We start from the raw sequence: 15,221 nt of genomic DNA on the forward strand, positions 1-15,221 counted from the left end.
AGATTAAATGTACAAAACTAAAATTCTATTAAGGTAAATAATGGAGGATTGGCCAAGATAAAATAGGAAAAGTTTTGTATTATTAACTAAAGACTTTGCATCCTCTTACTGTCCAAAGTGTCGCAAAACTCAGGATTGGAATGTATCTCGTCATCTATCTTGCTCCTGACCAACAAGGACTCCTTGGCCAAATTAAGAGGGATGGGGGGAGTGGGGAAGAGTGGGTATTAGATTTCCTGCAACCCATTTGAAAAGCCTGGGCTAAAGGGATTTCTAGGTTATTTCTTCCTCTCCCAATCTCTGGCTTAACATTTGTGGGTCTTGTATTCAGGTTCTGGTATACGCACAGGTGCTGGGGATATCACCTTAAACATCTGTAGGATCAGGAGGTGCTTCCCCAAGAGCATTAGGCACACCCAAGGAGCCTGGCCGAATCTCAAACTTCCCAGAGTCCTATGAAGGGCCCTGCCAACCCCCTAACCTTAGAACCACAAATAAATGCAACAGTGAAGAAATGTTTTTCCTCCTTTACACGGCAAGAATAATTCTACCTTTCCTCTCCTTCACGCACAAAACACTATCATCGCCCTAATCATGTCAATCGACTATGCAAACAGCCTCTACCTCGGAATACCTGAACTACTCCTGAGAAACTGCAACGGATCCAAAATGCAGCAGCAAGACTAGTCCTCAAACTATCCAGAAGAGACCACATCACCCCAGCCCTAAAAACATTACACTGGCTCCCAGTTAAACATCACATCACCTTCAAAACAATGTGCATAACACACAGGGCAATCAGTAGACAAGGAGCAGAATTCCTACAAAAGAAAATCTACAAACCAACAAGACCCCTCCAATCAAGCAACGAAGTCCGCCTGGAAATCAAACCATACCTTAAGAAAAAACTTGGAGGCACCTCCTTCTACCACTTAGCTGCAAAAACTTGGAACAACATCCCAAAAGAAATAAGAAACACCGAAGAGCACCTACAATTCAGGAAATCACTAAAAACCTGGCTCCTCAACACCACTGATTCAAACTGAAAACCCAAACAGAGAAAGGATGACTAAACTGGAAAGGACATGGACAGCCCCAGAAATGATGGGGAAGCTCCCACGTCACCTGGACGGGTGACACCGGATAGACTGGAACTCAGACGACATGCACGGAGACTGAGTCAACTACTCCACCCGCCCTTAGTTACCACCAGGTATCACAGTGTTGTGCAATTGTCGAGATATTGGCAATTAGCACACAACCGGACTTGTTGACATTGGCATGTGCACTGGCCACAGGAGTATGAAGGGAGGACAGGTGGGCTATGAGAAAGTCTGATGGAGGCAGGGACCAGAGGAGTAAGGAACCTTGAATGTCAGAGGGACCCAGATCAGGACAGGTGCATCAGGGGAGACTACACAAGCCCAGCGCCTCAATTCAGGATAGAGATGCCAACTAGCCAACTCCACTAACAATTTCCCCTCTGCATACACCTCTCACATTCCAAACCAACACAACCAAAACCTACAGCACAACAAACCGCACAAACTTCACTACATTGCAACAACAAAACAAAAAAGACACAGACTCGCACAACAGTACACGACTACTACCGGCGCTAACACCCCAGGCCCAGCCAATGGACCAACTGGGCTGAGGCCACCAACAGCACATCACTGCTCTCCTGCACTTTTCCCGCTTCCTCCGACTAACTCAACCTTCCCTCCTCTTTCAGAGCCGCAAGAGCGCCAGGGGACCACTCTGGTGGTGATAGTGCATGGTACAAATGTCCTTTAATATTAAATTTTCAAAGACCGAGATCCACCCCTCCCCCCGTACTGAACGACTATTCTGTTACAGGCCAACCACAATGCTGGAGCAAATCAAATGCCCACCAAAACCCACTGGCAACCACATACTGCACTCTTGATTGAAAAAAATCCAAATGATATTTGAATTTATTTCTCTGACAATACTTTTATTCGGTTAAAATGCATTTCCAAAATCAACCCTGGGGCCGATTTTGGGAGGCCACCTTATTATGGTGAACAGGGAGACACTACGAATAGACAAACAAGGTAATGATCAAGGAAATGTAGCAGTTGGGCAATGCTTAGTATCATGAAAGCTTTGAGAGTGGTTTAAGGCTATGAGTCTGTTAGGCAGAAACGTGTGCAGTTCCCTTGGGGACCACTGCAAAATATTTAGGACTACAGGTGTTAGCAGTAAACCCACTTGGTAGCAGTCTGTACCACCCAGATTTACCTGGTAGCTGTGGCTGAGCAGTCAGACTTCCCTCAAGAAGAGTTAGGCAGTATGCAAAGTATACACAATAGGCACTCGGACACACCAATACAAGCAAACACTGACCAGAGCTTTGGTATCAAAGTATATAATTATTTATTTAAAAACACACTGTTTGAAACACTCCAGCACTCTTGTAAAATATTCTAAACACAGTTACTATTGTAATATATTTATACACCCCTTTTTCCTCATCAGATAAGTCTCAGTAAAACACCACTTATTTTCATACAGAGGTGAGCGCTTAACTAGATGGCACTCCAATAGGTTTGTGAAAAAGGGAGGGAAAAAGACAGAATATGGAAAGGTACACCACTCTAAGATTCAGGAACACTGTTAGCAAGGCAGAAGAGCAAAAGTCACTGGTGAGCCAAAGTCCAAAGGCTGGGCCCACTCTTAGAGATAGCAGAGCACAAATGCGGCCAAGATCACACAGTTACACTAGGCTTAGAAAGTCTTGCAGAGAGTTCAAAAAGAGTAGAGAGGCTCAGGAAAGTTTAGCCAGGGTGTCCCAGGACAACCCAGGTTCGAAAGCCGGGGGCTGAATCTACCCCGTACAGTCGGTAGAAAGGAAAGACAGGCGGGACACGGTACCTTAAGTGGGAAGGATCCTCCAGCGGTGGCAGTTCCTGGCAGTGGGTACAAGTCGCGTTGTTGTCCAGGGGAAGAGAAGATCTTGACTTGGAGGAAAGATTTAGGTCGTTGCACTGCCAGGGAAGAAACCAGCCGCTGAGTTTTCCGGTTAATGGTGGTACCTTTTTTTCGCGTTCGTGGTAAAACGTGGTATCCCGGTTGCCGGGGTGCTTGGCACAGGCAAGGCGGCCACGAGGTACGTCGGGAAGGCGAAAAGACGGTGAAACTGGTTAGCCCCACCAGTCAAAGGAAGAAGACTCTCCGGCGGGAGATCTCCTCTGTCGTTGGGAAAAGTGGCGAGACGGTCCAGCAGGGCTCCACCGGTGGTGTCGTCGTGGCAGGTCGGCTCAGCTTCTCCCTCGTCGGATTCTTAGGTCCTGTGGCGACTTCTGAAGTTCCAGTCCCCAAAGCCCTGCTTTTATGCAGCACACCCCCATTCACTCAGCCTAGCTGTCTCTCAAACATGCTAAGTGGTGAGCCGGCCGGCTCACCACTTGGGCCAATCAGGACGGAGTGCGACTTGAGTTGCCTAGGCAACTCAGTCCAGGGTGCCTAAATCCCCCTCCACCCCTCCTAAGTACCCCAGACAGAGTGGCACCACTTTGGAGGGCTTCTGTGGAGAAGCCCGCCAAAAAGTGGAACAAAGGGCTCGACTTGGGTTGGAGTCACAGAGGAGAACACAAACGCCATTTTAGAATCAAGTTTTGGCAAAAAATACCAACCGGAGAATTAATATTAATTAAATAAACCGGTGGTATGTTCGAGGCTACCGTAAATAATTAAAGATAGTAGCCTAAAACAATGGGAAATCCCATAGGAAAATATTTTTGCGGTTGAATATTAAAAGTAGTATCCACTGCCACCAGCCAAAACTCGATCAGGGGGGACGGTGACGTGCCCCCTCGACTAACATACCCCAGGGCAATTGAATTGCCCCAGTCAGTACGTCCACAATAATATTGTTTTGTAATGGTTCTGTTATTAATTTAAGACTAGTAAAGTCAATGGTGACTTTACATGCCCTGGGAGACAGTAGTCAGTCCCAGGGTATGGAGTCTATACTGGGGGGTCACTATGACACCCCTGTGTTACTGCACTGAGGGTGCTGCGTAACACACATCACAAAAACACATGAAGCCCTATGGGGTAAAAGACCCCCATAGCACATTAAACACATCTAGATTCAAAGAAACACACTCAAATCATGCCCAAGAGTGAGGGTAAAAGAGTCTCACTCTTGGCAGGAGAAAAAAAAAACCAAAAATCCAGCTGCTGGGGGACTCACTAGGTTAGGAAATTCACCCTAAACAGAGAATTCTCCCTAACCGAGTCCACACGGAACACCAAGAATTCAAGTTAGAAAGGTAAGTTCAAACATTTACAAAGATGTATTTGGCTTTTAAAATACACACAAAGGTACAACGTCTAGTCATCTATTGTCACCCACTTACTATTAAACAGCCATATAGATTCACCCTCGGGAGAAGAAAGGAAAGCATATTATTCATTAGCTCCCTGGGATGGGGTGCTACATTATCAGGAGTTTTGAAACGCTGGCTGTAATATAAAAAAGGTACGAGCCTGGTTTCCAAGCACCATGGTTAGCCAGCATCCCCTTTGCTTTCCCGCACCCCTCACCTTAGTGTTAGGTAGGTTTTTTTAAAGTCCAATTGGGATTGGACACTATAAGACTTTGAAATTGGTTCATGAGCTTTGTCCACCAGGGGGTCTGGGACACAGTTAAAATACCCTCTGTCCCCCCAATTATTACATGGCCTTCCAAAAAGGGAAGGAGGACTGTTTACAAACCCTGCAGAAAGGTCTCCTGTCCATCATCGGGGGCATATATCGAGATTAGTGTATGGAGTTGTCCATATAGTAACCTTTTAACCCAGCGACCCTCTGGATCACAGTTTATAGTTCTGTGAACAGCGTCTCTCTAGAAATGAGAATAGATGTGCCCTCTTTTCTATCCACTGAAGGCGTGGATTTGCATTGGGAAATGTCTGTTCCATAAGCGGCCGACATCGGGTGGGGTTAGTTGAGTTTTCTGTAAAAATTTCAACAATCCCTTTAAGATTATGAGATGCAGAAACATTGATTTGCATTTCATTGGAGAATTCAAGCCTTTAACTTTAACCATTATGATGTTGAGTTTCTGGTAAGGGGGGGGAGGGGGACACCAGTCGGCAGTCCAAGTCTACCAGGGAGGAGAGGGGAGCCAGGTGGGTTTGATTTACCATGTAAGCGCATTTGGGATCCAACTCCACACGGCAACCGGGTTTTGAAGTAATTAAACCAAAAATAACTGAAAAATCAAACCAAAACTGGGCAATGAGCCCTGATGGCCTTCAAGTGACATTGCACTACCAGAACAACTCCTACATAACTCGACGCCAGTGATTTGTGTAGCAGTGGGAGAAAATCCTCCTGCAGGGATTGTTGGGCGCAGTTCAAGAATGTTGTGATGACCCTCTGGGTTTCTGTCCTTTAGTTATCCTTGTCTTTAGGTCGTGGCTTAGGCGGATCAGTTCGCTGATTTGTGGGTTTTCATTAAGGAGCCACCATCTTTCTCTAGGGGGCGGCCACCTCCCAAGATCCCTTCTGCTTCTTCCAAAGAGCTAATGGTGTGAGCCGTGCCCTCAAATGTGAACTGCAGAGTTGAGGGGAAACAGCCATCAGTACCTATTATTCTGATCTTGCAGGAATAATGCCAAAGGTCTCAGCATCCTCCATTTTACGTCCCGTTGAGGTGGCCAGATCTTGAAAGATTTGGAGAGAAGCCCCTTGGAATCCCAATTCCACTTGTGTGCGTCTTGCCGATATCATATGTTTGACTGTGAAGAAATGAACCCGCGTGATAACATCTGGAGGAAAATCTGATGTTGGGTCCCTACGGGTGCTAAGCCTGTGGAAGCGATCCAGAATTAGCATTGGCTTGTCGAGGTGAGACAGGTGTGCCTGGAACAAGTCCCCTACGTAATCAGCCAGTGCTTGATCGGAGACCGAGGAGGGCACTATCTTAACACATGTTAAGCTGATTCGCCACCGCAGGTTTGATGTCTTTTGTGCCCGGAGGACCACCGGCCCCCCGCCTCTGCTTCCGTCGCCTTCGGGGAGGCTCTGCAGGGCCAGGAGAAGATCAACTTTACGCAACAGAGCCAGATTACTGTTATCTTGCTTCTCAGGACAGGTGCCACTCCTGCACCGCGCCCAGGCTTGCTCCCAATGCTTACTTCTTGTGTCCTCCCATGCTCAGGAGTAGCCGCACATTTAAACTGAAGAAAATCATGCTGGTCTCTGGCTTCTCATGCGGGCCATTAAGGAAGCGTCTGCATGCTAGCTAGCCACGTCCCACGGATGAATGTTTTTATGATGTGTACATCCTAAATATTGAATTGTCTAGTATTGTATTCTAGATTATGGGATACATTTGGGTGTTTATATAAGGTTGCTTGACACAATCAAGATAACATTAAAAAATAAAAAGATGTAGAATACATGGATTATTTCAATAAAAAGAAACATACAACATAGTAGCTACTAATGAAGGTCTATGGATTTGTGTTCAAACAAATGGACTTTGAAATCTTGTGGAAACTCAAGCTGCAGCTTTAATTCGAGAAATGTTTTCACAAAGGCAAACAGATGGATTTGGCTTCTCCATCAATGGTGATGCTGCATGTTATGCATATATAATCCTCCCCTTTCACTTAAATAATTTCTCACCCAGGCCTACTCTGTAAATTCATGCAAGTACATGGCTTTAGAAACATGCTTTTATTTAAAAAAATAACTGTACATTTTAAAAGGGTTATCCTATAATTCTGAAGACTTACTTGTGTTTCCATCATAGGCTTTTGGAAGGGGAAAGAGTCATGATTTATGCACCATAAAATATCATTGTCCTCATTTTCTGCTGCAGCCATCAACAATACGCCTGTGAAAAAAAATACATAAGAGAAAAACCTTAACAGAATTAAAGAGCTGCATTCAAAAGGCTGAAAAGGTATTAAACTCATCCAATTCCTAATGGTTACAGAGAGGAAATCGTAGTGTGCTCAGTCAAACGCATGTCAACAATATGGAGCATGAGAACACACAATACTTAATGACTGGCATTCAAACTAACATATGAGGAATCTTACCCCAAATCCAGAAATTGGAGCAGTGGCAAAAAGGAACCTGCATTTTTTACAACAAAATAATATTTTCGAGGGGCATGTCCAAGATGGCAGTTGAAAAGCACACATTGCTCTAAGCTTCAGTGCGATTGCTGCTCCAACAACCTTGCCTACTACAATTTGTTAATCTCAATGCAATGATAGAGGGGCTGTAAGGCTGCACACCGATCCCTCCCACCACACCCCAAAATGGGCAGGGCATGCTTGGGGCCTGTGCAATGCAGATCCTCTCATAGAAAGTTACAATGGTGCCCAGGCCCTGTGGTGCTCAGAGTTAAGCAGTCCAAGCTCTGCATGCGAGGGTGTGCGACGAGAACAATAAGAAAACCAGGAACAAGTGGAGAGACGTGGTGCTGAGCACTGTGCTTTACTTGGGGAGTAAGCTATTCTGGAACTGCTGGATCAGCAGACACTTGGTCTGTCAAGGGACTGCCAAAGAGTTTAGCATTCAGAGCAAAGGCAGTTGGTGAGGACCAGGAATATGCAAAAGAGCTTGAATAGTTAAGCAGCTTCAGAATTCCAGTGCAGTCTTGTGCTGGCCTACAAAAAAGCAGCAATTGCTTCTGCAAAAGACATATGTGGTGTCCAGCGGCGAGTAGGAAAGCTAGCAGGGTTGAGTGACCATTCTAGTCACCTGGTCATCGGGGAGCCTTGCCTTCAGCCACCATAGGTGTGGCCCCTGGTAGAGAAGGATGAATATTTTGGAGTCCTCTCTGCCCCTCAGCGGTGAACTGGTAGAGGGGAACTCTCGAATCCCATCTCACGCCATCATAAAACTGTGCTAACACTATAAAACAAGTCAAACAACTTGGAAAAACCAATCACGCATGGACAATGTTAGAAACATTCCTAAAAGATTCTTCAATGGAAAGCAACCTGCAGTGGTGAATGAAAGAGCTTTCCACGCTTTTCTTAAAAAGGCAGAACGCCTATAGCTATTAAACTTGCTATATCTAGCAAACCATACGCTTATCTAGTATACACTTCCTCACTCTGCATTCTTTCTAGCTCCGCCTCTTTATATGTGGGGGACAGTCATGACAGGTGCATGTTGGCTAATGCCAAACCAGCCATTGCTAACAGCTACACAGCAGAGGGGGAAAAGACTCATCAGGTGGAGGATGTAAGGGAGTGACTCAATATTCCAATGTGCAAGATTGGTTTCCGCAAAGAAATAAATACACGTTTGCCAGGAAAGCAAGTTTATTGCATACTAATGATAGGGAGAGACCGTCAATTCCTTGGACCTGAAAACTAACCAGATTCTCTCCCAATGACAACTAAGTCACAGTTTATATACCCAGTTAGACAATTTACATAGTCACACGTATTTTGTTACAAAGTCACCACCCCAACCCTCCATTGGCTAATGTTAATACAAAGCAATTTAATCCCACTCGCTCTAAAACCCCATTGGATACATGCACAAAGTACAGCCTGTGATAAATACAATGGAGCCATCACTGATTCCCCCAGTGGTAACCTCCTCCCATGTGGCCAGTGGACGGTAGCAGCTACCTGACCCTGGGTGCAGCTATATGAGGGATGAGGGAGGATCACATGGGTGGAGACGGTCTCCTGGGAGATGCCATGGCTCCATCGGTTGAGGCATGGTATCCCCCATTTTCCCTTGAAAATAATCTCCCTATGTCTGAAACCCTTGTGGCCTAAGGTCATGCATCTGCTCCTTTTCAGAACAGGGCAACCCTTCCTATAAAATCTAGAAACCAATTTTGCCAACCTAAGAGAATCGTTTTTGACAACTCCACTTATCCATGAAAACCTTTTTATGCTTATTCAAAGTCAATAAATCATATGTCACTAATTTACTACAGTTCCCAAAATCCTCGAAATACTGGGACAAAGAAGAGAGAATGGAGCAAGAGATCACCAGCTCAACGAGTGCTCTAGCGTTCTAGTGTTTCCCGGCACACACCAGTGCCCGGGAAATGTAGGTAGCCCAAACAGACATGGACAGCTGCTGTGGCGACTGGCAAGCGAGAGCTGAACCTCGATGCGTAGAGCGAGGTACCAAAGAGCCAAAACCGGTGTGGAGAAGCTGTGTAACTCGCAGATGGATAAAGAAGCTGTAGAGTGAAGAACAGAGTGAGAAAAGCAGTGCATCGCTTAGTGGAGCCGAGAGAGGAAAGCTGGCGTGTCCATCAGAAGCCGCAGGGAACCGGTGAACGAAGGTGAAAGCAGGCTGGAATCCTTCCTTTGCAGACCGCGAGAGTGTGAATCAACACCAGCCCACCCAGAAACAAAGGGAACACTGGGGCGTATCGGCAAGCACCCAGAGGGCTAATATATGAAAAGCCATTTACTGAGACAGCATGGACATATAGAAAAGCAGGTATTAGAATTGCAACTAACCCTCCTCCCCTAATGTGTGGATGTACAAAGTGCAACCATTTAATGAACAGGGAGGGGATAACCTATCAAAAGGGAAACGTTATCCAACCTTATATATATGACCTGTGAGATCTGGCAAAGGCTCCAAGTGTGTGAAAACAAAAGTCTTGGCAGGCAAGTATACCAGGCAATTGGAAGGGATTGTGTTACAAAGAAAAAAAGAATATAATAGAACCAAATAATTGTTATCTGCGAGTATGGTAGTTGGCCTAGTGAGGTCCATGGAACAATTGTTTAGAAAAAGCCTCAAGGAGCAAGGAAGAATCCAGGGGAACGGCACCAACCTCTGGAACAAAGAATCTTTTTTGAGTAACTTTTTGTTTGAATCATTTATTCTTTATTAAAATGTTTTCCTAGCCTTCCAAGGTTAAATACATCTCTCTTTGCACCTTTTAGTATAGTTTGTAGTGCGAGGATCAGAAAAAAGGTTTTGACAAGGTTGTTTAGTTTTGACATCCTGGCACAGACTGGTCCTTAGTTTTTGGTTTAGGTAGAGATATTCCTCTTAGAGCAGGGTCAGAGGCCTTTCCCCCACCCTTTTTGTTGAATGAAAGTCTTTAACCAGAAACATAGACATGTGTCCGACTTTCATTTCTGACTCTTCACAAATCCCTTATAGATGTGATCTTCTTCCATAGTCCGCTATGACGTACTCCACATAATACATTTACCGTTAATGAAAAACTATTTATTATTCAGACCATGTGACAGAAAACCATAAACCCAAATGGTGACTGAGCAAGACTGAGTTAAACACTTCAAGGCAAGGGGAGAGGGAGAGAAACAAATACGTACTCCTTCGAAGCAGAAATAAAAATTCTTATCCTCCCAGATGTTCCAGCGTGCCATACCATTTTTCCTGCATTCATGCACCTAATCCTATTTGCAACTGCCATTTCAAGTAATACAGCCTTCGGCATACATTCTACTTATTTTCCTGAAAGCCCATAACCCATCAGCTCTCAATTTAACCCTCCATGTAACCAGACCTTTCTGGTTATCAAAAAACAAGCCTCCCTGCTCCCAGAAGAATTACACTTTGTATGTAATCCATAAAAAATAAACCAACAAATGGCTTTCTATTCCGTTCACGCTTTACGCCCTTTGACAAGTTATCTCAAATGCCCATATGCGGCTCGCTTCCTACTCCCTTTCATTTCCTAGTTCATTCAGCTTTCCAAAGCAGGCAAAAACCCCTCCCATGAGAATCCAGGGACGCTGCGGCCATAACACCTGCAAGCTGCAATGTCTACATGTTCCCACAGTGATCCCCATATTTCCAAATGCCCAAAATGTGTCTGCAATCTAAACCATTGTGGAATTCTGTGATGAATCCAGTTCGTCATCCCCGTTTCCCCAATGGTGACCTCCTTCCATGTGGTCAGGGAACGGCAGATGTTTCCTGACCCTCGAGGTAGTTATACGAGGGAGGAGAAAACTATCATGAAGATATGGTGACCTCATTGGAGAAGGCAGTATTCCCCCATTACCATAAGGGATATCCTCTACCAGACACAGTCATAGCCTATTGCCAATTAGCAGTCCCAAATGGCAGAGAAAGTCAAGAAACCTTTTTATCACATTTTTCTGATCAGACCCCCCCCACTTGTGACCCAGATAGTCACAACATATATACTTTTTCTGATATACCTTCTTAATAAACCTCTGAGAGAAACCATCTGACAGTGACAAGTCCAAGGACATCTATGGACTCAAACTCACATAATCCCTAAGGTACTGAGATGAGTAGCAAGACAAGGGAGTTTATGCAGATTGACAAGAGCTCAAAGAACGTGCAGACTATTTTCAAAAAACTAAAATGTGTGGTACCATTAAAAATGAAAGCCGTACAGAGAGTGCAGGAGAGAACGTCCAACCTCACCTGGAGACACACAGACGCGAAGCACACAGGAACCGAGAAGGCTTCCGGTACCGGGGGAGTGACGACGCAGGTGAGCACGGAAGGACACAGGCATTGGGAGCCTCGCAGAAACTCCTGGGGGCCAGGCCGCTCGAGGAAGAAGCATTCTCCTAGCCGGACCGGAGACCGCTAGAGGGACGTTCACACATTCGAAATTGGAGAATGGGGGGGGGACCACCTCACAAAGATGCAAACCGCATCAGAGACACAGAAGAATCAGCAAGTCTTTTCAAAGCTGCAGGGGATGCAGGGGGACTCCAAAAGCTGCACCAGCAGGTGATAGAACCGTGCAAAGTGGTTGATGCAGAAAACACATAAAATTTGTCTGAATGCAGACAAGACAAAGTGCAAAGGCAAAGTTTGTGTGAATACGGTCAATGACCAATTCAACATCCAAAAAGAAGAATGTTTGAAGGCACACATGGCCAAGTGCAAAAAGCAAACCCCAAGCCAATACAAGTGCCTAAGATGCCAGTGTATGTGCTGTGAAATACATAAGCCCTAGCAGGCGAGTACACCAGGCAGCTGAAGTTTGAACAAGAGATTCCTGGCAGGCTAGTACACCAGGCCACTGAAACATAATTGCGATACCCGATAGGGGATACCAGGGAATCTGCCACGATACAAGAGAAAACTACATAAAGATATGCAGAATGTATTTGTTTGTTTAATCAAAAACTTTGAGTCCAGTGAAAATGCAAAGGAACTATTAGCAGAAGAACCATTCTTGCCATCTTATTTTGCTAATACTGGAGAAGGGAACCTACTGGACTCAAGGATCCTTTCGTTGAAGAACAGTTTGGTAGGAGTTACTTTGAGTATGAACACTTCTTACAAAACACCAAACCAAAGACCTTTCCTTACACCTGCTTTGTTTAAAGTGGGAGGGTCCTGATAGGGCGTTTTGGACACAAGGTCGACTTTTCAGTCACTGACATTGACAGATCCTTCGTTTTAGTTTCTAGATAGGGAAATCTCTTCAGAAATTGGGTCAGAGTGGCCTTTTCCCAACCCCTTTTCATTTATTAAAGTGTATTTGTTGGAAAATATGACAACCTTGTGTCCGACTAATTTATGACTCACCACAATTCCAACATGTTTGTTTCCCCTTCAACGAACTCTACTCTTTCATGCAAAAATCTCCCCCACTACATACTTCCCAGCACGACAAATTGAACATTGCACAATACATTATATCCATGCCACTGCTACTCATGTTGCTGCCTAGCGCGACACTGAAAAGGTATCCAACTAAAATACCAAGTAACACCCATATTCTTCCAACTTCACTGAACACATTTAGTTGCAACATAGCATCTAACCCAGCCAGACCATGGCCTAGTACAATTTACGTAGTGTGAACCTCTTTTCTGTATTAGGACCAGAAAGTCTACCCAGATATGTACTTTACAAAAGAAGATATTTAAACAAATAAAAAAGCAAATCAACATTGTAAACTGTCACTTTAAAAGCTTACAATGACCTTTCCACATTATCACGCACAGTATATACTTTGGTCATAATAAGAAAGGGGCACTTCTCTTACTGACCAAAGTACATCAGCAAAATCGTGAATAACCAAATATAATTTTATGAAAAAAAGTTGCACAGTATAACCATTAGATTAGTGAGAGTACTACAAACATTCTAATGAAAGATGTATCTTTTATATAACATTTCTACTCTCACGGTGCTGGGCGAAGAGAACAATTTCTAGTACTAGATTGCAAACCTTAACTCGAAACAAAAATTGCCCACAACAAAACATCTTGGGTCACTTATCCTGCCCACTGTAGCCAAAGGTGTCCTACAATGGACCACACAAAACAATAGCACCTTCAATCAAGATTGTTTTTCCATAACCTATTCATATAAACATTTATAAAGAAAAGTCAAATTTACAGAGTGAAATCTATAAACAAAGCGTAGCGTTCAAACAATCTGAAAAAGCTCCAAAACAGTTCAAACACAATGTGTATTCTTTTCAAAAAGAAAGTCCATACAGCAGAATGTAGATGCTTGTTAAAATATTAAAATATTATCTCCATGGTTTCAGACCCAGCATACCCAGAAAGAAGAGAACCAACACAGAATTTAGGAAAATATAAGTTAATGGCCAAACACGATGGAAGGAACCGGAAGAAACATTATGACAGACCATGGGGGGGATCTCCGAGTGTACTTACTGTAAATACATCACCAACCCAGGGCTCAGAGGTAAGTATGCATGGTCATGATTCCTGAAAACCAGATCATGAATCATGAAAAAACCTGGTGGGTACAAAGTCTTCTTTTTGAGTATGTTTTGCAAGACCCAGTCAGCTGGGGCTTGAACACCAGTCCAACGAAGACCCAAAAGAAGAACAATCAGTCTTAATTAGTGCGGGATCCAGGAGTGAAAACAACAGTGATGATGGTGCCACAAGGACACAGGAACCAGATTGGGCCAATTCCGGCAACTTGATGGACAAAAAGGCAGCCAACCAGCAGAAAACTGTCCCATGGCAAGGGCAATAGTAGAGAAGTTTCAGGACAGCCCAAATGAACAGAAGGAGGGGAATAGAGGTCCCAATACCCTTCTTGGTGATGGCAGCTTTGTAGCTTCCTACACCAAGGCGGTAAAAAGGCCCACAGAGACGGTCCCACACCAGACGTCGCACTCAGCCAACAAGGAGCACCAGAAAGACAAAGGAAGCCCAAACTAGCACTTCCAGAAGCCAAAAATCTAAACTAGACATAAGAGTTTTAGGGAGTTCTTGTACAACCCTCTGGAGAGGGCTGTGAAACCATCTAACCTGTTGAGTTCTATCCAAAAGGAAAGACCAGTCGAATGGTAGCTTGTGGCACAACAGTCAGTCTAAAATCAAAGGAGGGAAAAAGGCTCCCAAGTTTAGTTGTTATTCCCAATAGTCACCACCAAAGAAACTACACCGGTTTACTTAGAAATATACAGATTTCTTTTAAGGTCACACACAGGATTGGTTAGGTCAAAGTACATACTTCGGTTAAACTTAACACATAGTATAGCATAGTGTATGATTTAAAACAGTAATGATCATTTAGGATCTAACCCACTTCTAGGATTCAAATGTAAATCCACTAGCTGATGGACACTACATAGATAGGCTTCAAGAGGTGGAAAGAGAAGGGAACTCTAAACAATAGATGCATTAGTATGTTCAGAACCTAAGATGCCACAGATAATAGTCACAAGTTTCCCCCTATAATGTAGCCATATGAATATGAAAGTGACAAATGCACCCTACACAGTTGTATAGTTCACTGTTAGAAAATACGGTTACACAATACTCAAAGCCTAAACTGCCTCCAAATTTAAAGATACATTTATTTTTGCTAACCCATGAGGTAATTGCCAAAAAAAACCTGTAGACAACAGTTCGTTTTTTTACAAAGCATTTAAAACAATATAAGCTTTGTTCATGTAAGGCCAAGCATTTTACACAGATGTTTCAATGCATTTCTTTTTCAAACGGTCCTCCAATTTCCTGCTCTTACTTGCCAAGAGTAACTATACTTCTCATGTTTGCTGGAGATTGAAACAGAATAGCAAATAAAGTAGCACTTAAACAGGCATTTTAAAACTCAAGGTTGGACCACATAATATGTTGCCTTGTCTGCACTCCTCCTAACCCCCCATTCCATCCCCCTGGAACTTCCGATCTGAATGACACAAAGTCAAGATTGTTTTGTCCTCCCTCTGTTTGCCCTCGTTTGTCTTGCAGCACCTAGAAACACTTGTTTACAAG

The 15,221-nt window shown here is 44.0% G+C and overlaps 1 protein-coding gene across 1 annotated transcript in view; it reads right to left on the reverse strand.

Moving 5' to 3' along the window:
* The window catches only part of NUP155 (nucleoporin 155), a 1,628,423-nt gene that overhangs the window by 1,349,970 nt on the left and 263,232 nt on the right, over positions 1-15,221 (reverse strand). The window contains exon 12 of the mRNA XM_069627148.1: positions 6,777-6,877. Within this exon, the coding sequence (XP_069483249.1) occupies positions 6,777-6,877 (101 nt within the window). The remainder of the gene's footprint in view (positions 1-6,776; positions 6,878-15,221) is intronic.

Source organism: Ambystoma mexicanum, chromosome 6p (assembly GCF_040938575.1).
Source record: "Ambystoma mexicanum isolate Mex_15411 chromosome 6p, UKY_AmexF1_1, whole genome shotgun sequence".
NCBI lineage: Eukaryota > Metazoa > Chordata > Amphibia > Caudata > Ambystomatidae > Ambystoma > Ambystoma mexicanum.